This window comes from Diceros bicornis, chromosome 2 (assembly GCF_020826845.1).
Source record: "Diceros bicornis minor isolate mBicDic1 chromosome 2, mDicBic1.mat.cur, whole genome shotgun sequence".
NCBI classification, from domain to species: Eukaryota; Metazoa; Chordata; class Mammalia; order Perissodactyla; family Rhinocerotidae; genus Diceros; species Diceros bicornis.
In genome coordinates, this window is record NC_080741.1 from 40941947 (window position 1) to 40963470 (window position 21524).

The 21524-nt window shown below is 40.6% G+C and overlaps 1 protein-coding gene across 1 annotated transcript in view; it reads left to right on the plus strand.

Annotated features, from left to right (window-relative positions):
* The first annotated feature begins 1857 nt into the window (after positions 1-1857).
* Positions 1858-21524, plus strand: part of DLEC1 (DLEC1 cilia and flagella associated protein) — a 69356-nt gene continuing 49689 nt past the window's right edge. Inside the window, exons 1-6 of the mRNA XM_058555090.1 lie at positions 1858-2332; positions 3355-3505; positions 15450-15560; positions 16894-17093; positions 17316-17536; positions 18376-18454. Of these exons, the coding sequence (XP_058411073.1) occupies positions 1949-2332; positions 3355-3505; positions 15450-15560; positions 16894-17093; positions 17316-17536; positions 18376-18454 (1146 nt within the window). The 5' untranslated portion in view covers positions 1858-1948. The remainder of the gene's footprint in view (positions 2333-3354; positions 3506-15449; positions 15561-16893; positions 17094-17315; positions 17537-18375; positions 18455-21524) is intronic.

The window sequence follows — 21524 nt, forward strand, 5'->3', positions numbered from 1 at the left end:
CACCTAGTTGCACACAGGCTATTTGGGAGTCATTCGTGGCCCCTCTTCTCTCTCACTCCCATTAGCCATCAGCAAGTCTGGTCAATTCTACCTTTTCTATCTATCTCCAATCAATTTCTCTCACCCTACTCCAAGCTCCCTTCATCTCTTTCCTAACCTCTGCAATAGTTTCCTAATTGATCTCCCTGATGTCACTTGCCTCCCTCCAGTCTGTTCTCTCATAGCAACCAGAGTGATCTTAGTAAAACAAGAGAACTGACCATGACACGCCCAACTTAAGACCCTTGATGGCCCTCCTACTGTCCTCAGCATAAAGTTTAAACTCCCTAATGTTGCCTACAAACCCATTTACGATCTGGCCCTTGCCTACCAGTTTCATTCCTCCCCCCTCAAACTCTTTAAGTTCCACTCCGGAACTTCTTTCACGTCCTCCCATATGCGGTGCTCTCTCTCAGCTTTTGCACAATGCGCTCCTTCTACATGGAGTGCCCTTTTTCATCCTCTCCTGGCTTACTCCTGGTCATTCTTTTTTTGCTTTTTTTTAACAAATTGAAGTATAATCTATATACAGTAAAATTCACCCTTTATAGTGTACAGTCTTGTGAAGTTTGACAAATCCATAGTTTTGTAACCACTACCACAATCAAGATATGGAACAATTCATTCACCCCAAGAAATACCCTCACGCTCCTCTGGAGCCAACACTAGTTCCCATCACCAGCTTCTGGCAAACACTGATGTGTTTTCTGTTTTGCATTTTCTGAAATATCCTATAAGTGGAATCATTCAGCATTTGTGTAGCCTTTTGAGAATGGTTTCTTTTACCTAGCATAATGTATGTGATATTCATCTATGCTGCTGTATCAATAGTCTGTTTCCTCTTTATTGCTGCGAGTATTCCATTGTAGAGATGTACCACAATTTATTTGTCCTTTCACCAGTAGATAGGACACTTGGTTTTTTTCCAGTTTGGGGAGAATATGAATAAAGCCACTATAAACATTTGCATACAGAGTTTTGTGTGCAAATAAGTTTTCATTTCACTTGGGAAAATACCTAGGAGTGGGACTGCTATAATGTGTAACTTTATAAGAAACTGCCAAACTGTACTCCAGAACTGCTGTACTAGTTTGTATCCCCATCCCAATATATGAGAATTTGAGTTGCTCCACCTTCTCTCCAGCACTCACTTGGTTTGTATGTGTGTGTGTATGTATATATTTCATTTCTTGACATTCTACGAAGTGTGATGGTATCGTATTGTGGTTTTAATTTCCACTTCCTTGAGGAATAATGTTGACGAGTCTACTCATTCTTTTAAATCTCTGCTTGGTTTTCACTTCTTCCAAAAAGCCACTCTTCATGCTCACTCTGTAGACTAAGTTCCTGCCCTTTGTGGTTCCATGACAACCAACATTTATCTCCACCTTGGCCTTAAACCACTAAACGGCAACTGATTTCCTGTCCCCTCCCTGCTCACCACCCTGGAGGCGCGCGCGCGCGCGCGCACACACACACACACACACACACACACACACACACGAATGTGAGCTCCCTGAGGGCAGAAGCAGCATCTTACTTCTTTTGGCATTTCCAGCTTCCAGTACAGATCTGAAACATAATCTTTATACAATATATATTAAATGAGCGAATTAATAATGCCTGAAGAAATCAGAGAATGGACGCGTGAAGGTAAACAGGAACGAGAGAGAATGGACGCGTGAAGGTAAACAGGAACGAGGTTTTGCAATCAGACTGGTCTGGCTGTGCCAATTAACCCTTTCTTCATTGGTGCCTCACACTAAGCTCACTTTAGTAAGGGATATGCCGACGATCCGAATATTTACCACGACGCTTGCACAGAAGAGGCGTTCGAAGAGGTAGGCAAAGCGGAAGAGGCGGGGCCAGAAGCGGAAGTGCGGCAGGGAGCCAGCGCGTCTCAGTTGCCATGGAGACTGGACAGCCCAGAGAGCGGCGGTCGACAGAGTCTGGGTCCTACGCTTTCAGGGGGGCAACGTGGACGCCAACTTCGCGTCTGCGCCGGATCCGCAGCCCCAGCCAGTCCGCCGGGCTGTCCTCCCTCGCCTACTCCCAGGCCTTCCACTACGACTTCAGGGGCCGTCCCCGCCGCATCGCGCCGACCCCCGAGCCGCACCTGCTGCGTCTGCGCCCCACCTCGCTATGCACCCAAGACATCTCGCACTTGCTCACCGGCGTCTTCCGCAACTTGTACACGGCCGAGGTGATCGGCAAAGACCTGAGCGCGAGCTTGATCAAGGCCCGCGGCAGCGAGGATGCCCTGCACGAGGAGTTCGTGGACAAGCTGCAGCAGGTAACGCGGCACCGGTCCCCTGCGCGCTTCCTGCCTGTCTCACGCGGGGCGCGGGGTCGTCGCGTCTCCGGACAGTGCGGGGGACCCAAGGCGCGCCCGCAGAAAGGCGGCCTCCCACAGGGCGCAGCTGCTCGACAAATGCCAGCACCTGCCGGGTGCCAGGCGCTGTGCCAGGCACTGGGGATGCAGTTGGGAAAGAGCAGACCAAATTCATGCCGCAGTGTATCGGACATTCTAGTGGAAGGACACTCTATACACATGCTTCCATAAGCCGTATATCTGTAGCACCTATCTTTATTTCTCTACACACAATACACACATTATATGTTGCACGTATAAATAAAATGACTGAGGCAGGTAGCTGAATAGTTGTTGTTCCATGAAGATGATAAAGCTAAAAGTCACTCCCGCTTTGGGATGCCTGCCTTTGTATCACAAACCACAACAATCTTAACCGAGGCGTTCATGCCCAGATTTTAGGAAGCATGCCCAGCCTCTGGAACAGCAACTGTGCTTCCTCATCTGTACCAGGAAAGCAGCGGACTTGGATACTCTCTGCTGAGTCTGACTGCTGACGGCTCCCTTCAAGGGAGTCTCAGGTGAGCGCTTTCAAGCAGCTGAGGTAAACTTTGAAGGGGCTGACAGCTGGAGACTGTCTACTGGCTAGCTTTCTGCAGCTAGGTCTCCAGTCCTTCCTTGAAGGAGAGATCTGAGGGGCACAGCGCTTTGTCTACCACAGATGGTGTGCTCACTTGTATTTGGTATTTCAGAGTTTGTTTACCATGAAACCAGGAGTCAGAAGACAGGGTTTCAAGCTTGACTCTGTTACTGACTTTACTATGAAACTGTTAAGCCATTTCCCTCTGTGGGTCTCAGTTTTCACCTCTGTTAGGTTGGACCAGATGGTCTCTATAGTTCTGTGACTGTTCCATGCTTCGTGGGAAGCCCTGATGCTGGAGTGAGGTTGAGTAAAGCTATGTGATCTCACCATATTCCTGTGCATTTGATCATCTACCTGCCAGATTCGGGAGCTCTATAAGCAGTGGCTGGATGAGGTCGAAATGTTGGAGAGACATATCATTCAGGGCCGCGCACGGGCCGTGGCAGAGAAAGAGCGGGTGATACGCCAGGCCGAAGTAACAGTCGATGAGGCCTTCATCAAGATGCCTCCAGGTGTGTATAAAGAACTCCCATATGCTCTTCACCCTCATTCCCCAGATGTTAATATATTATTGTATTTGCTTCATTGCCCACTCTCTAGTCTTCTTCTGAACAGTTGGAGAGCAAGTTACAGACGTGATGTTTTATTACCAAAAACACTCCAGTGTGTGTGTCCCCCAAACAGGAACACTCTTCTATATAACCAGCATACAACCCTCCAAGCCAAGAAATCAGCGTTGATACGACATTAACCACCAATTCACAGATCCCATTCAGTTTCACCAGCTGTTCCACAGTGGCTGTTTCTCCTCTTTGGTCCAAGATCCTGTCTAGGAAGTCATGTTGTGTGTAATCGTCACGTGTCTTTTTTAGACTCTTTAGTCTGGGACAATTCCTTGATGTTTTCCTGTCTTTCACGTTCTTGACGGTTGGGGTTTTTTTTTTTCCAATTTTCTTTTGTTGTAAAATGCACATAACAAAATTTACCATCTTCGCCATTTTTAGGTGTACAGTTTAGTGGTATTAAATACATTCATAATGTTGTACAACCATCACCACCATCCATCTCCATAACTCTTTTCATCTTGTAAAACTGAAACTCTATACCCGTTAAACAATAACTCCTCATGCCTCCTTACCTCAACCCCTAGAAACCACCATTCTACTTTTTGTCTCTATGATTTTGACTACTCTAAGTACCTTATATAAGTAGAATCATGCAGTATTTGTCTTTTTGCGACTGGCTTATTTCACTTAGCATTATATCCTCAAGGTTTGTCCATGTTGTAGCATATTGCAGAATTTCCTTCATCTTTAAGGCTGAATAATGTTCCACTGTATATATGTACACCACATTTTGCTTATCCATTATTTGTTAATGGACGCTTGGGTAGCTTCCACATTTTGGCTATTGTGAATAATGCTGCTGTGAACACAGATGTAAAAGTACGTCTTTGAGACTCTACTTTCAAATCTTTTGGGTATATACCCAGAAGTGGAATGGCTGGATCATCTGGCAGTTATATTTTTAATTTTTTGAGGAACCACCGTACTGTTTTCCACAGTGGCTGTACCATTTTACATTCCCAGCAACAGTGCACAAGGATTCCCATTTCTCCACATTCTCACCGACACTTGTTTTCTGTTTGTTTGTTTTTTTTTATAGTAGCCATTCTTTTGAGTATGAGGTGTTATCTTATTGTAGTTTTGATATGTATTTCCCTGCTAATTAGTGATGTTGAGCATTTTTTCATGTGCTTATTGGCCATTTGTATATCTTCTTTGGAGAAATGTCTATTCAAGCCCCCCCCCCCTTTTTTTTGTGAAGAAGATCAACCTGAGCTAACATCCATGCCAATCCTCCTCTTTTTGCTGAGGAAGACTGGCCCTGGGCTAACATCTGTGCCCATCTTCCTCTACTTTATATGGGACGCTGCCACAGTATGGCTGACAAGTGGTGTGTCGGTGCACAACCGGGATCCGAACCTGGGTCTCCAGAAGCAGAGCGCACGCACTTAACCGCTAAGCCAGGGGGCTGACCCCCAAGCCCATTTTTTGTTGTTGTTGTTGTTGAGTTTTAGGAATTCTCTGTATATTCTGGATATTAGTTCCTTTTAGATATATGATTTGCAAATATATTCTCCCATTCTGTGGGTTGCCTTTTTACTCTGTCGGTAGTGTCTTTTTTTTTTTTTTTTTTAACTTTTTTTGGTGTGTGTGAGGAAGACCAGCCCTGAGCTAACATCTGTTGCCAATCCTCCTCTTTTTGCTGAGGAAGACTGGCCCTGGGCTAACATCTGTGCCCATCTTCCCCCGCTTTATAGGGGACGCCACCACAGCATGGCTTGAGAAGTGGTGTGTCCACGTGCGCCCGGGATCCGAAGCTCAAACCCCGGGCCGCTGCAGCGGAGTGCACAGCACTTAACTGCTACGCCACCAGGCTGGCCCCAGTAATGTCTTTTGATGCACAAAAATTTTTAATTTTCATGAAGCCCAGTTTGTCTATTTGTCTTTTCTTGCCTGTGCCTTTGGTGTCATATCCAAGAAATCATTGTCAAATCCAATATTGTGAAGCTTTTGCCTATGTTTTCTTCTAAGAGTTTTATTGTTTTAGGTCTTACATTCAGGTCTTGGATTAATTTTGAGTTAATTATTTTTATATGGTGTTAGATAAGGGTCCAACTTCATTCTTGCATGAGCATATCCAGTTTTCCCAGCACTATTTGTTGAAAAGACTGTCCATTCCTCATTGAATGGTCTTAGCACCCTTGTCAAAGGTCATTTGACCATATATGTGAGGGTTTATTTCTGGGCTTTTTATTCTATTTCATTGGTCTCTGTGTCTGTCTTTATGCCAGTACCATATTGTTTTGATTACTGTAGCTTTACAGTAAGTTTTGAAATCAGGAAGTGTGATTCCTCCAGCTTTGTTGGTTCTTTTTCGAGATTATTTTGGCTAGTGGAGATTCCTCAAGATTTCATATGAATTTTAGAATGGGTTTTTCTATTTCTGCAAAAAACATCATTGGGATTTTGATAGGGATTGCACTGAATCTCTGTGTTACTTTGGGTAGTATTGACATTTTAAAAATATTAAGTATTCCAATCCATGAATGTGGACTGTTTCCATTTATTTACGTCTTCTTTAGTTTCTTTCAACAATGTTTTGTATTTTTCATCGTACAAGTCTTTCACCTCCTCAGTTAACTTTTAAGTATTTTATTCTTTTTGATGCCATTATAAGTGGAATTGTTTTCATAATTTTCTTTTCAGATTGTTGTTAGTGTATAGAAATGCAACTGATTTTTGTTTGTTGACTTTGTGTCGTACTACTTTGCTGAATTCATTTATTAGTTCTAACAGTTTTTTTGTGGGATCTTTAGTGTTTTCTATGTATAAGACCATAGCATCTGCAAACAGAGATAATTTTATTTCTTCCTTTCCAATTTGGATGCCTTTAATTTTTTTTCTTGCCTAATTGCTCTGATTAGAACTTCCAGTATTATGTTGAATAGAAGTGATGAAAGCAGGCATTCTTGCTCTGTTCCTGATCTTAGAGGAAAATCTTTCCGTTTTTCACCATTGACTATGATGTTTGCTGTGGGTTTTTCATCTATGACTTTTATTATGTTGAGGTAGTTTTCTTCTATTCCTAGTTTTTTGAGTGTTTTTGTGATGAAAGGGTGTTGAATTTTGTCAGTTTTTCTGCATCAATTGAGATGATCATGTGATTTTTTTCCCCTTCACTCTGTTCTTGTGTTGTATTACATTGATCCATTTTCATATGTTGAACCATCCTTGCATTCCAGAAATAGATCTCATGTGGTGATGGTATATAATCCATTTAATGTGCTGCTGAATTTGATTTGCTAGTATTTTGTTGAGGATTTTTGCATCAATGTTCACGAGGGATATTGGTCTGTAGTTTTCTTTTCTTGTAATATCTTTGTCTGGCTTTGGTATCAGGGTAATTCTGGCTTCATAGAATGAGTTAGGAAGTGTTCCCTACTCCTGAATTTTTTGGAAAAATTTGAGAAGAATTGGTATTAGTTCTTTAAATGTTTAATAGAAGGCACCAGTGAAGCCATTGGGTCCAGAGCATTTCTTTGTCAGGAGATTTTTGACTCAATCTCCTTACTAGTTATAGGTCAATTCAGATTTTCTAATTCTTTATGATTTTGTCTTTGTAGGTTTTGTGTTTCTAGGAATTTGTCCATTTCATCTATGTTATCCAATTGGATGGTGTAGAATTGTTTCTAGTACTCTCTTATAACACTCTTTATTTCTGTAGAATTGGTAGTGATGTCCCTACTTTCACGTCTGATTTGAGTCTTCTCTCTTTTTTTTCAGTCAGTCTAGCTAAAGTTTTGTCAATTTTGTTGATCTCTTTGAAGAACCAACTTTTGGGTTCATTGATTTTTCTCTTTGTTTTTCTGTTCTCTACTTTGTTTATCTATGCTCTAATTTTTATTATTTCCTTCCTTCTCCTAGTTTTATGTTTAGTTTGTTCTTTTTCTAGTTCCTTAATTTTTAAAGTTAGGTTGTTGATTTGAGATCTTTCTTGTTTTTTAATGTGTTTTTAGCTCTAATTTTCCTCCTTAGCACCACTTTCACTGTGTCCCATAAGTTTTGGTATATTGTGTTTTCATTTTCATTTGTCTCTAAGTATTTTCTAATTTCTCTTCTTCTTTGATCCATTCTTTTTTTAAAAGTATTTTGTTTAATTTCCACAATTTAGTGAATTTTCCAGTTTTCCTTATGTTGTTGACTGCTAACTTCATCCTGTTGTGGTTAGAGAAGATACTTTTATGATATCTATCTTTTTAAACCTATTGAGACTTAATTTGTGGCCTAACATATGGTCTGGGAAATGTCCCATGTGCACTTGAGAAGAATGTGTATGCTGCTGTTGTTGGGAGGTATTCTGTATAAGTCTTTTAGATCTAGTTGGTCTACTGTATTATTTAAGTCCTCTGTTTCCTTGCTTATCTTCTGTCTGGTTGTTCTACCCATTATTGTAAGTGGGGTATTGAAGTCTCCAACTATTATTGTAGAACTATCTATTTCTCCCCTCAATTCTGTCAATTTTTGCTTCATTATTTTGATGGTCTGTCATTAGGTGTGTAAATGTTTATAACTGTTATATCTTCTTGCTGTAGCAAACCTTTTATTAATATATAATGTCCTTGTTTGTATCTTATAACATTTTTGATTTAAAGTCTATTTTGTCTGAAATTAGTATCACCATCCCTGCTCTCTTTTGGTTACTATCTGTGTGGAATATCTTTTTTCATCCTTTCACTTTCAGTCTCTTTGTGTCTTTGGATCTAAAGTGAGTCTTTTGTACACAGCATATATTTGGATCCTGTCTTTTTATCTATTCTGCCAATCTCTGTCTTTTGATTGGAGAGTTTAATCCATTTACACTTAAACTAATTACTGATAAAGAAGGACTTCTGTCATTTTGCTATTTTTTCTATATGCCTTTTAGCTCTTTTGTCTCTCATTTCCTGCATTACTATCTTCTTTTGTGTTTAATCAATTTTTTGTAGTGAAATGTTTAAATTCCTTTCTTATTTCCTTTTGTGTATATTCTATAGCTATTTTCTTTGTTATTACCATAGGGATTACATTTAACAGCCTAAAGTTATAACACTCTAATTTGAATTTATACCAGCTTAACTTCAATAACATGCTAAAACGGTGCTTCTTTACAGCTCCACACCCACCCCTTTCAGTTCTTCATGTCACACAATTACATCTTTATACATTTTGTGCCCAGAAACATAAACTAATAATTCGTTTAAGTGCATTTGTCTCTTAAATTATATAGAAAACAAGGCCTGGAGTTACGAACTGAAGTTACTATAATACTAGCTTTTAGACTAATAGTTGTTTTTTTTTTTTTCCTTTAAATATATTGGTCTCTTAAATCATGAAGAAAACTTTTATGATTTCCCACATATTTACCTTTATTGAGATCTTTATTTCTCTATACAGCTTCAAGTTACTGTCTGGTGACCTTTCATTTCACCTTACAGGACTCCCTTGAGCATTTCTTGCAGGGCAAGTCTTAGTGGTAATCAACTCCCTCAGCTTTTGTTTATCTGGGAATATCTTAATTTCTCCCTCACTTTTGAAGGATAGTTTTGCTGGATATAGGATTCTTGGTTGACAGTTTTTTCCTTTTAGCACTTTGAATACATTGGCCCACTGCCTTCTGGTCTCTAAAATTTCTGATGAGAAATCTGCTGATAATCTTATTAAGGATCCCTTGTGTGTAACGAGTTGCTTCTCTCTTACTGCTTTCAAGATTCTCTCTTTGTCTCTGGCTTTCAAAAATTTGATTATAATGTGTCTTGGTGTGAGTCTCTTTGACTTCATCTTATTTATAGTTTGTTGAGATTCTTGGATGTTTATATTCATGTATTTCATCAAATTTGGGAAGTTTTCAGCCATTATTTCAATATATTCAAATATTCTCTCTGCCCCTCTCTCTCTCCTTCTTCTGGGACTCTCACATGTGTATGTTGGTCCACTTAATGGTATCCCACAGGTCCCATAGGCTCTGTTCACTTTTCCTCAATCTTTTTCCTTTCTCTTTCTCAGATTCAAGAATTTCCATTGTCCTATCTTCAAGTTCATTGATTCTTCTGCTTGCTCAAATCTGACTTTGAATCTGTTTGATAGTGAATTTTTCTTTTCAGTTATTGTAATTTTCAGCTCCAAAATTTCTTTTGATTTCTTTTTAGGTTTTCACTCTCTTTATCGATATTTACATTTTGTTCATACATTGTTTTCTTGACTTTATCCATATCTTCCTTTAGTTCTATGAGCATCTTTAAGACAGTTTTTTAAAGTCTTTGTCTAGTATATCTGCAATCAAGTTTTTTTCAGGGGCAGTTACTGTTGATTTATTTTTTCCCTTTGAATGAGCCATACTTTCCTGTTTCTTTGTATGTCTTGTGATTTTTATTTGTAAACTGAATATTTGAATCTAATAATGTGATAACTCTAGAAATCAGATTCTCCCCCTCCCCCAGAGTTTGTTGGGTTTTGTTATTGTTTTTGTTTATTTAAATTTATTTAAATTGTAGGCCGTCTGTGCTGAGGATCAGCCTGAGGTTTAAACTTAAGGTCTTCTCAAGTCTTTTCAGAGCCTTTCCCTGGGCGTGTGTGGTCATGTTCTAATTTTCCCCATATATGCAGTTGTTTTTGAATGTCCTAGTCTTTAATGTCTGGTTCCTAAAAGGGGAAAAAGAGAAAGATGAATGGGGAAAAAAAGGTGTTGGCTTTAAATTCCCTGGAAGTCACTTTAGCTGGAGAGGGAGGGGCTTGCAACAATCAGGAAGGTGCAACAGCAATGGCTATTGGCCTCTTTGTCTTGGACTCCTGTGATCAGAAGCAGTAATCTGCGATCAGAGCATAGATCCCTGATATTTGGAGACCAGAGTCCTTTTTGCTCACCCTGGCTCCCACAAACTGTGTGCAGGTTCCTCCAGGAACACGTGCACAGACGCCTGCCATGGGGCTGGGGATGGGGGAGAGGTAGCTGCTACTGTGCTAAGAGCTGAAGTTAATTGCAATTTACTGTCCAAGTCTTCCCCTAGAAGTTACAGGCCTTCAACAGACTCCAGAGTTCCAAAATAGTTACATTAGGCTGATTCTGTCAGTGCAATTGTTGTCTAGGTGGAGAGACAGATTTCTGATGCTTCCTACTCCACATCTTCCCAGAATCCTCTTTCTTTACAGTTCCTGACAGGCCTTTCATTCTGTAGGATGGTTCTAATGTTTCTTTATGACCAGACTCAGACTCATTCTTGGCAGCAACATCACATAAATTATGCTGTGGTCTTTTCACTGCAGCACATCAGAAGGCATAGGTAATGTTAACCTTGGTCAGCTGGTCAGATTGGTGTCTGCTGGGGTTCTCCACATTAAATTCTCCAAATTAAAATATAATTGATTAGTATTTTGTGGAGAGGTATTCTCAGATTTCACCACTATCTTGTTCCTCATCAAAGCTCCATCACCACACCACCAATATTCACTGAAAACTCTTTTCTCAATCAACTATCTCTATGGTGATACTTTCTTAAATCAATTTATTTGTTAAAGAAATTGGATTATTTTTCCTATAGACTTGTCTATAGTCTGGATTTTGCTGATTTCAATGTTGTGTGTCATTTAACCTGTTCTTATGATCCCTGTATTTCCTGCAATTCAGCAATTAGTTCTAGAGACTTCGTGAGGTTTAGGTTCAATTTTGGGGGGAAAGGGGCAAGACCACCTCATAGGTGGTCCTGTGTGCTTCCTTCAAGATGTACATGATGTCTGATGTCTCTCTTTTTGTGATGCTGGCAGCCTTTGTCTGGATCTATTATTTCATTAGGGGTTGTAAATTATAATGAAAAGCTAGTGGTACTGGAGAACTTCTATAAAGAGAAACTTTTCAGCCACTCCTTTGATTACCCCAAGGTATGGACAGAATTCATTCTTTCACTTTATTTGCCAGTTTTTAAAATAATGAGTTGGTTCCCCTGGCATCTTCCGAAGGTGACTAATGAGGTTTGTTTGGTTGATTTTTAGTATCATTGTGAACTCATGGATTTTATAACTACAGTTGTATTTATTATCTTTATTGATGTTCAAGTTCTCCCATCTTTGGCCAATTGGAGCCATTTAAAGTTGACTCCTAACTCTTTTGAAACCACATCAGTTGTCTTTGATAACGTTCTTTGCTTTCTGGGATGGTCAGATGTTCCAGGCTCATCTAATGTTTTTATTGCCCCAGACCTAGAATCAGCAATTTCTCCAAGAAGCCTTGGTTCCTTTTATTCCCCACAAGACTTGGATCTGTCCTCCTGCATCCCTGAAAATCATCATTTTCTTTTTTTAAAGATTTATTTATTTATTTATTTTCCCCCCAAAGCCCCAGTAGATAGTTGTATGTCATAGCTGCACATCCTTCTAGTTGCTATATGTGGGACGGGGCCTCAGCATGGCCGGAGAAGCGGTGCGTCGGTGCGCGCCCGGGATCCAAACCCAGGCCACCAGTAGCGGAGCACGCACACTTAACCGCTAAGCCATGGGGCCGGCTCCCTGAAAATCATCATTTTCCAATGCAATAGGCAGAAGACACAGTGCTTTTAGGGTTGGAAGACCTGACATATCTGTTGCCTAGAGGGAGGGAGAAGTGGAAGATATCGTGGCTCGGAAAGGCATTACACTTATGGGGTCCTGCTACACTGGGGTCCATTACACTTATAGAGACCAGATGTTGTGTGAGATGCTTTGCATAGGTTATCCCACTGAATCCTTCCAACAACCCTGCGAGATAAGTTTTCTTTCCGTTTTATAGGTACAGGAGCTAAACTTAGAAGATAAAATAACTTCCCTAAATTCCCATAGCCCAGAAGGGCTGGGACCCAGGTTTGAACTTGAGTGTGTCTGCTGTCAGAGCCTATCTCTTTCTTCAGTCAGGAAGAGGAGGAAGGACTTTTGACCAGGCGCAGTGTCACACAGGTATAGATGACTTCCCTTAGGGTGTGGCTCTGAGAGTGAGGCCCTATCCTTTGTCAGGCCTGCCACCTTTGAGAGTCAGGTCCCATTATGGAGTGAACACTCAGCACAGGTTCCATATCTCCTCCTGTTTCCCCCTCCACTAAGCAGAGTCGTGTAACTGCCGGGACCCCTCCCTCAATTGTGAATTTAGGCAGACATTATTGGTAGCAGATTCTCAGGAGGTTTTATTGGTTGCCTGACATGTCCTGAGCCCTGGGAGTCAGATACTGTCCTGTCTTTGGTACGATTCTTTTGCCTGGAGATCAGGGGAGACTAAATAATTGTTTGTTTTTTAATGAAAATGAAATAAAACATTGAGAACTGGGAAACAAACATCAGTCAGGAGAGTTTTTCAATGACCTTCCTTTTATTTTTTACCCAAGATAATATTAAGTCATAATCAGACATTATCTGCCCTAGTTTCTTAACCTTCTGCTGGTAATGTTTCTTTTATTTCAAAAGTAGCAGAAGAAGAGACCTTAATCCAGTTCCATGGACACCCCTCTGGTTCCTGCTTTTCAGGGCGGGGCGAGGTGACCCATGAACCTTTTATAACTTAGATGATTCATGGTGAGGACGTGCCCCTGCAACTTTTCTTATTTGAGGCACAGAGGCAGCCTTTCTGTTTGCTAATACAAATGTCACAAGGTGGAAAACCTACGTAAATTCTCCAGACAGAGGGAGAAAAATCAAAATTCTGCAAAACATCTTGTGCTTTCATTCCCTTCCCTTGCTGATAAGTGGTCCACATTATCTTTTGGGGAATGGAACAGCCAACTTCTTGCAGAGCTGTGCTCAGGAGCATAGGGTCAGTGTAGAAAGCCCACCCTTCCCAGGTGGAGGAGGATGGTCACAAGGCCAGTGCAGGGTTTTCCAAGACTCACCTGGTGCATAGTCCAGGCTTGACATGGAGAGTGACTTTCCAAAGATCCGATAAACAAACTGCCCCCTGCTTCTGCAGGCATAACACCTAACCGCCCACACCCTGGGGGAGGACAGTGGAGAGAATGGTATCAGAAGAGAGAGGGTACATCTCCTTCCCACATGGCCTTTGCCGTTTGTATGGAAGTTTTCTCTTTTGGTATTTCAAATAGGCCATCTCCAAAGTCCTTGGGAACTGGGCTGGATTGTGTCAACTTGGCATTTCTGCCACTCCCTGCTGAGTTCTCTGTATTACAAAGGAGAGGCCAAGGACTGCATTTCCCAGAATGTACCTTTCCTCGATGGTTCCAGGATAGGTCACTGATGAGAGGCCCTTGGTGAATTTTGGAAGGGGAGGCCACTGTTCTCAAGAAGCAGTAGCAGGCAGATGACTGAGTAGCTGTGAGTTTCACAGCACCTTCCACATAACTTCTTCAGAACCCTCTGCCTTGGTGCTGCTGGTTGAAGTTATTAATAAAGGCTTCCCTGACCTCCTCTCTCCCACTCCATAACCCACTGCATTCAACCCCTTTATATATGACATACATAGAGTGATTTCTGTTTTCCTTCTCGAAATCTGACTATTAAAATAACTAGGTCAACCTCAAAATTCCTAAATTAGCATATATGATGGGAGAAACATGTATTCTTCACTTTTCTCACCAATACCCTTGGTTTTAGGGAACCTCCAAAGGGAAAGGCCGTTTCAAGATACCATGTTGGTTAATGGAGCAAGCAACAAGTTTGAAAACTTCCAAGTCTTCCATTCATCCTATCTATTCCTTAATTGTTATCAAAATATTAATATACGTGGTTTAAAAAAATCAGATCGTTTTAGAAAAGCTTCTAATGAAATATAAAAAGCCTCCACCCGTGCAGGTCATTATAAATTTGTCCAAGCCCACAGAATGTACAACATCAAGAGTGAACTGTAATGTAAACTGCAGACTTTGGGTGATAATGATGTATCAATGTAGGATCATCAGTTGTAACAAATGTTACTCTGGTGAGGGATGTTGATAGTGGGGGAGGCTATGCATGTGTGGGGGCAGTGGGTATTTGGGAAATCTCTGTACCTTCTGCTCAATTTTGCTGCAAACCTAGAACTGCTCTAAAATGTAAAGTCTATTGAAAAAAAATCCTCTGTCTCACCTCTCCCAACCTCAGTCCACTTGCCAAAGGTGGCCATTTCTAGCTTTAATTCTTCTGTGAACTTCTAAGTAATATGTCTTTACTACTGTTTCTTGGCTCATCAACCACAGATATTAATGATCAACTTCCCACTCTGTTAAATGAGATTTTCTCCCTCATGGGTCAGCAGGTCAGTTGGGGATTGGCTGATCTAAACTGGCTTGGGCTTGGCTGATGAAAGCGACTTCAAGCTGTGGGTCCAGCTGAACTTGGCTCTTTGCTGCAGGTTGGGCTCAGGTCTGCTCCATGTGTATTCATACTGGAGTCCAAGATGAAGAGGCAGGAGCTCCTCTCAGGGGCAGGGAAGCTCTTCTCATGATGATGGCAAGGGCACAAGAGGGAAAACTCAGCTGCGCAAGCATATTTCACACTCCTGCCAACATTTCGTTGGCCAGTCAAGGGTGAAGAAGTTCTCTGAGATTGTCGTAGCAGGAACTGCAAAGTCCCGTGGCAAAGGGCATGATACAGAGAAGGGTGAAGATTTGGGGCCGTTTATTCAATCTACCAGACTTCTCTTAACTCTATAATGTTATAGACCTCTCCTCAAGTGACAATATTTTAGTTCAAATAATACTACAACACAGCCTTGTCCAAAGATTGGCTTCTTTTAAGTGGCTGGTAAACACTTGCTGATTAGTTTCTTAAATCTCACAATTACCACAGGGTTCTGAGAGAGAATTTTGTTAGATGGTTTAGGCTTGGAGGATGAAAAAGTTTGGGTGCAGATTCTTCAATGTCAACCTGGCTTGAAACACCTTTGTCCTCATTCCCTTTTATGTAGTGAAGACTATCTTCAGATGGTGTGTGGACAATGAGTTGCTGCAGAAACATCATTTGATCTGCCCAGACGATTACTACAGCGATACAGTGCCATTTTGCTCTGCACCTAAAGGTAATGCTTCTGTACATTCTTAGAGCCTCTGATATCATTGCAGAGAAGTTCTTTAGTAGCAAGACCACATCAGCCACCTTTGCTGCCATTTCCTTGTTCACAGATTTTCCCCCCTTTTCTTTAATTTTGATAGTGACTATTGGGAGGGTCAAATCTGAATATGCCACTTCCTTACTAGTTCCCTAACACTGCAAGACAAAAGTCTCAACTCCTCAACGTGGAATATGATGTTCTTGTCAGCTGCTCACTGCCAAGAGATATGAAAATGTCTAGAAATGTAGTTGAATGAACCAAGAGAGGGAGGGTCTGAAGACATCAATAAGCAAGGGATCAAGTTCCTGATGGAGTCAGACATGGACCTAGGGGTTTTCCCATACCCCATACAGGAAAAGCACAACTTTTGAAGGTTGGGTAGGGAGGCAGGGAAGGATGTGTATGTGTGTGTGATATTGGGCAAGATCTTCTGAGAATGAGTTGGTGGAAGGCTAGGTTGTGGGCTTAAGCAGGGAGTTAGATTTTTGGAAGAGTCACTGTGTGGATGAGGAGAAGTCACTGTGTGGGTCCTGTGGCCAAACTTCAGGATGACCTAGTGGTGCCAGGCTTGGAAGACAAGCTTGCCAGCAGCCCCCATTGGTGGGACTCTTTGATGATCTCTAGGGCTTTGGAGCTGAAAAGGTGTTTGGGGTGGAAGAATTGGGATCCAGAGAACTGAGGGTGCTGAAGAGGAAAGAGTTCCCCTGACAGCCCAAGCCACATCGAGAAGTCAGGCCAGAAAGAGGTAGCAGAATCAAGTGTCATGGGACACTAAGCTGCTTAGTATTTTAGTTAGCTGGAAACTCATTGTTTTACGCAGATAAATAAGGATGGAGTTAACATGTATTGAGGATTTACCAGGCATTGTGCTAAGAAATGTGTGGTGGTACCAGTTTCATTGCATTCTTGCTAGCAATGAATGTTCTCATTTAACCTTTTGGGGATGGTCTTATAGATATAAAAAGCTAATAAAAACTTTGATTCCTTGTGTGAGCTTTTTAAAAAGCATGTTCACATATGGGATGTGAGTAGACGCATGTGTGTGACAATGGTCTACTCACGTTCTTTGACCGTGTTCAACAACTGAACAAACACTCTAGTCCTAAGTCTCGAGTACATAGAATAAGTTCCAGGAGTAATTTGTGTGCCTGAAGAGCAATTGCATCTGGTGTAGTAAATATGACAGTTTAGGAAAAAATATCAAGCTAACTGTAGCTTTGGTGGTTTTATTTAGTCATATGAGAAACGTCCACCTCCTCACCTTCGAAGGGTAATTTAATTTGTTTCCTTGGTGCCATAGGCATCTTCGTCCCTGGGTATTCAAAACTGACATTTAGTTGTGAGAAACGTTCCATCTCAAAGAAAGAGCTGACCAAGAAGCTTGAAGCTCCATGCAGGAAGAGAATCACTAAATTTGAAGATGAGTTAGACTATACTATGGACAGCCTGACATGGGACTCATCTTTAAAGGCCAAACACAAGACCAAAGAAACTGTCAAGGTTAGTGTTGAAGCCTGTGCGCAGTGGTGTGTGTGGGCAGTGGAGACAGGCAGATGATGAGGGGGAAGGAGTTCCAGATGATGCAAGAAATTGTGATGAATTCACAGCAAAATAGAGAGGAGAGTTTGCATTGGCCGTCTGTGGGTTATGCTGTTGGCCAAGATGTCAACACACACAGTCCCTCTGCCTGTCGTTGACTCTCTACTTTTTTGTGTTTCAAAGAAAGCAGGTCCACCAAAGAATAAAAACTGGATGAACCACTTACGTGTGCCACAGAGAGAACTGGAGCGGCTTCTGCTTGCCAGAATGGAGAGTCGTAACCGCTTCCTAAAAAACCCTCGGTTTTTCCCTCCTAACACTCCGCATGGAGGCAAGTCTCTTCTGTTTCCTCCCATGAAGCCAGCACTGAAAAGGGAATTCCCGAGTGGAGAGCTGGAACAGAGGTGTGTCTTTCTCTGACTTATATTCTCATAAAATCTGACCCTTTAGAATATAACCCAGAAGGTCCTGGGTCTGGTCTGACTTATGGAGGATCCTAGACTTTTGGGGGGTGGGGTGTCAGTATCAGGACAGAGCAGGGCTTTGGGACTGGCCTGTGGACATTTCCCAGAGTCCTGGATTTGTGCTTTTCTGACCTGCCAGGGTCTTGAGGAATAGGGGTTAGTGTTGGCCCTTTGTTTACATCTTAACAGTCTGGGTCAAACGGGAGGAATCGCTATAGCCATGTGCTCCTCTCGTTGGATTCATGTGTCTTGGAATATGAACTTAAACATAAAAATGTTTAAAATTTGATTAATTACAAATAATTAGTATAAATTGTGATTTTTCTTTAAGAGAGTGCCTCTGGCTATATTTCAGTAATTGTCCTTATGAAGGGAAAGAGTTGCTTCATAGGTTCATAGTTTCAATGGACTTAAAACTTTACATTTCTTTATTAGACAAATAATATATTTTTATTAAGAAAAATTAGAAAAGACTAATATTTGCAAAGAAAAACAGCACCTGTATTAAAAACCCAGTTAACATATTGGTGTTTAAGCTTCCAGAGTTTTCCCTATGCATATTGAAATGAAATATGCGGCACATACAGTATCTTGACAAAGATTCGCTCATGCTATAAAATTATTTTGTGACCTGCTTGACAACAACAACAAAACCAAACAAATGACAAATTGCGAATATCTTGAGCTTGGATGTGTTTATTTTACATGAATCAGTGGCTATGTAATATCTCATCACATGGATGACATTAACAGCCTTTCTCCCCCTCCCCTTCCCACAGTTGTGCTGATGCGCCAGTATTTCTAGCTAAGCCATCAATCGGGTTTTTCACAGATTATGAAATTGGACCAGTTTATGAGGTAAAAATCTTGTTTCTTCACAGATCCTGCCTCATCAGCTTCCTTTAAAAAAAAACTTTATTATATAATTTTAAAACCATACATAAAACTAGAGACAAGACTATAATGAACCCTTGTGTGCCCATCACTGAGCTTCAATAGTTATCTACATTCTGCAAATCTAGTTTCGTCTGTTACCCCCACAACTTCTCCGTGTGTGTGTCTATGTGCTGTGCATACACTGGAGTATTTTAAGGAAAAGCCTAGACGTCATGTCATTCTTCACTTTACACTTTAGTAAGTATCTCTAACAGATAAGGACTTTTGAAAATAACCATATCACACCCAGAAATATTAAGTGATTCCTTAATATCAACTAATATCCATCCACATCCAATTTTCTTCCATTTGTTAAAAAAAAGAGTCAATTTACAATTGGTTTCTTTGAATCAGAATTCAAACATTGCATTTGGTTAAAATAACTCTTATTTCTCCTTTAATTCATAATAATTCTTCCTCCACTCCCTGCTGTTTAAAAATGCCATTTATTTGGCGAGGAAACTGCTCTCTCTTACATCCTGGATTTGGCTAATTGCATTATTGTGGTGACATTAAACATGTTCCTTTATAACAAGTTTTCTGTAAACTTGTAGTTAGATATAGATGTTTGATTAGATTCATGTTCAATTTTTTTTTCTTCTTTTGGCAAGAATACTTCTTTGGTGGTGCTGTGTATTTCTCCTTGCCTCCCATCAGAAGGAGCATGATGTCTGCTTTTCCCATCATCAGATAAATGGCTTCAAGTGTTGTGAGCCTCACTCATCATTTATAAAATTCTGATCAATCTTTTATTTAATGGTTTTAGTAGCCTTAGATGATTGTTGCCTAGATCCACTTATTTTTTTAATTAGGGGTTACAAAATGGTGATTTCTAATTCGATTACTCCTTCTGCATTTATTAGCTGTGATTTTTTTAAAAAACTTTCCCTCTAACTTCTACTCTTTTCCCCTCTTCCTTGTTCTCTCCTTACCCTACAGATAACTATTTCTATTAGTTTGGGTTCTTCCATTGTTTCTTTCTGGACTCGTGGGAGTATATGTAGATATATTTGAACCCCCTCTTCTTCTTACTGTCCTCTGCTCCTCGCTTGTTTCACTTAACAGTATATCCGGTGATTCCTCCGAGAACAGTATGTAGAGACTGGCTCCATTCTTTTTTCCAAGCCTCCTTAATTCTGGCCTCCTACCATCCAGGGGAATCAGATCAAGATCAAGCTAAGCAGTTCCCAACTCTGCTCACCAGGTGCAAAGACAACTAGGCCTAATGATGACAATCCCTTCACACACATGTGGATTGTACTTTACAGTTTAAAGAGCACTTGCCAATCCATAATTCCTTAGGAACTCTCAACCACCCATGGCAAAGGCAGACAAATATGTCAGTCCTATGTGCTAAATGTTAAAGAAAGCATTTTGTTTCCTTCTTGAACTTAACAGTTATGTATTCTCTTGTGGACTTCTGTGTCTGGCTATCACATTTCAAAGACAGTTGGAGAAGTTGGCAAGGACTCAGAGAAAGGGAGCTAAAATAATTTCAGTCGGGGAGTGGAATGGGGCAAAGGGAGAGCTGCCCGGGGACATATAAAGATATGTATAAGCAGGACTGGAAGCTGCCAGCTGTGAAAGCCTGCAGATGAGGAGAACACAGCCTGCATGGAACAATCTTCCCGCCCATCTTTGCCTACTTGTCTGCTGCTCATCCCTTTCCTCTTGCTTAGTTGTCACTTCTCTGGAAAATCACCCTGATTTTTTTTTCCTGACTGGATTAAATGTCCTGAGGCAGGCTCTTTTTGTACCGTTTGCTCTTTTGTGGCACAATTTTATATTTATCTTTCCCACTAGACTGTAAGCCCAACAAGAGCAAGAATTATTTCTAGGTTTGTGTTATCATTTTAGTATCCAGCATATTGTAGGCCCTCAGGAAATATGTGCTGACTGAATTATATGAATACTTGATTATGGGTCTGCCTCTCACCCTTGCCTATCCTGATAAGGTAAATCAAGAACAAATGAAAGGTGCCCTGTTTCACACACACACACACACACACACACACACACACACTATATATATATATATATATATATAGTGTGTGTGTGTGTGTGTGTGTGTGAACACATATATGTGTGTGTGTATATATGACTTCCCAAGGGGTTTTGATAAGTTGGTAAATAATAGCTCGCAAATGGATTAGTACAGCATTTATTCTTTTAGAAAGTTGCTAAACATGAGAAATGTTAAAATATATATGGGGAAGTATATGTAAAATAACGGTAAAATTATACAAAGTACAACATAATGATTATGACTTTGTAAAATTGAGTACATATGGCTGGAAGAAGCTACTCATAGTGCACAGAGAGTCATACATAATTTTAGGGAAGGACTTATGGGTATCATTTTTTTCATAAACTTGTATTGATATTGATGAAATCTTTTACATTTAGAAAATATATGAATGAGAATTAGGTTTTTCACTGTTGTAGAAAGAAGTTACAATAAAGAAACGGGGAATGCTAGAATGAAATTCATGGTGCTAGATTATAGTTGGAGGTATAAATATGGATTCATGATTTAAAAATATGTGTGTATATGTGTGTTACACATATTTATACAGATGGATAGATACAAGAATAAATATAGATGTATGTGAACGTGTAGGTTAGTACACTTGCGTATATTTCCTTGTTGTATCCACTGAGAGTGATGGAAATAGTGATATTCTAGTAGCAGATCTTGGTTTCTAAGTACCGTTCTCCAATAAAAGGAACCAGGTCTCCTTGGAAAACTAGTTGATTCCAGAGTTGAAGGAGGGAAGATAAAAGATGAACTAGAGCATCTTGTGGTGCCAGAAGGTAAGGAAGTGCTGAAAAAGAGAGAGAGAGATGAGGAAGGGCGTGTCAAAAGGACACAACTCCCAGTAGCCAAAGTTGGAACAACTCAAGCAACGAAATAAATAATAATGGTATTAGATTATAACCCAAAGAATAAAATAAATATCCATGAGTCCATAGAGATATGAGTAAATATCTG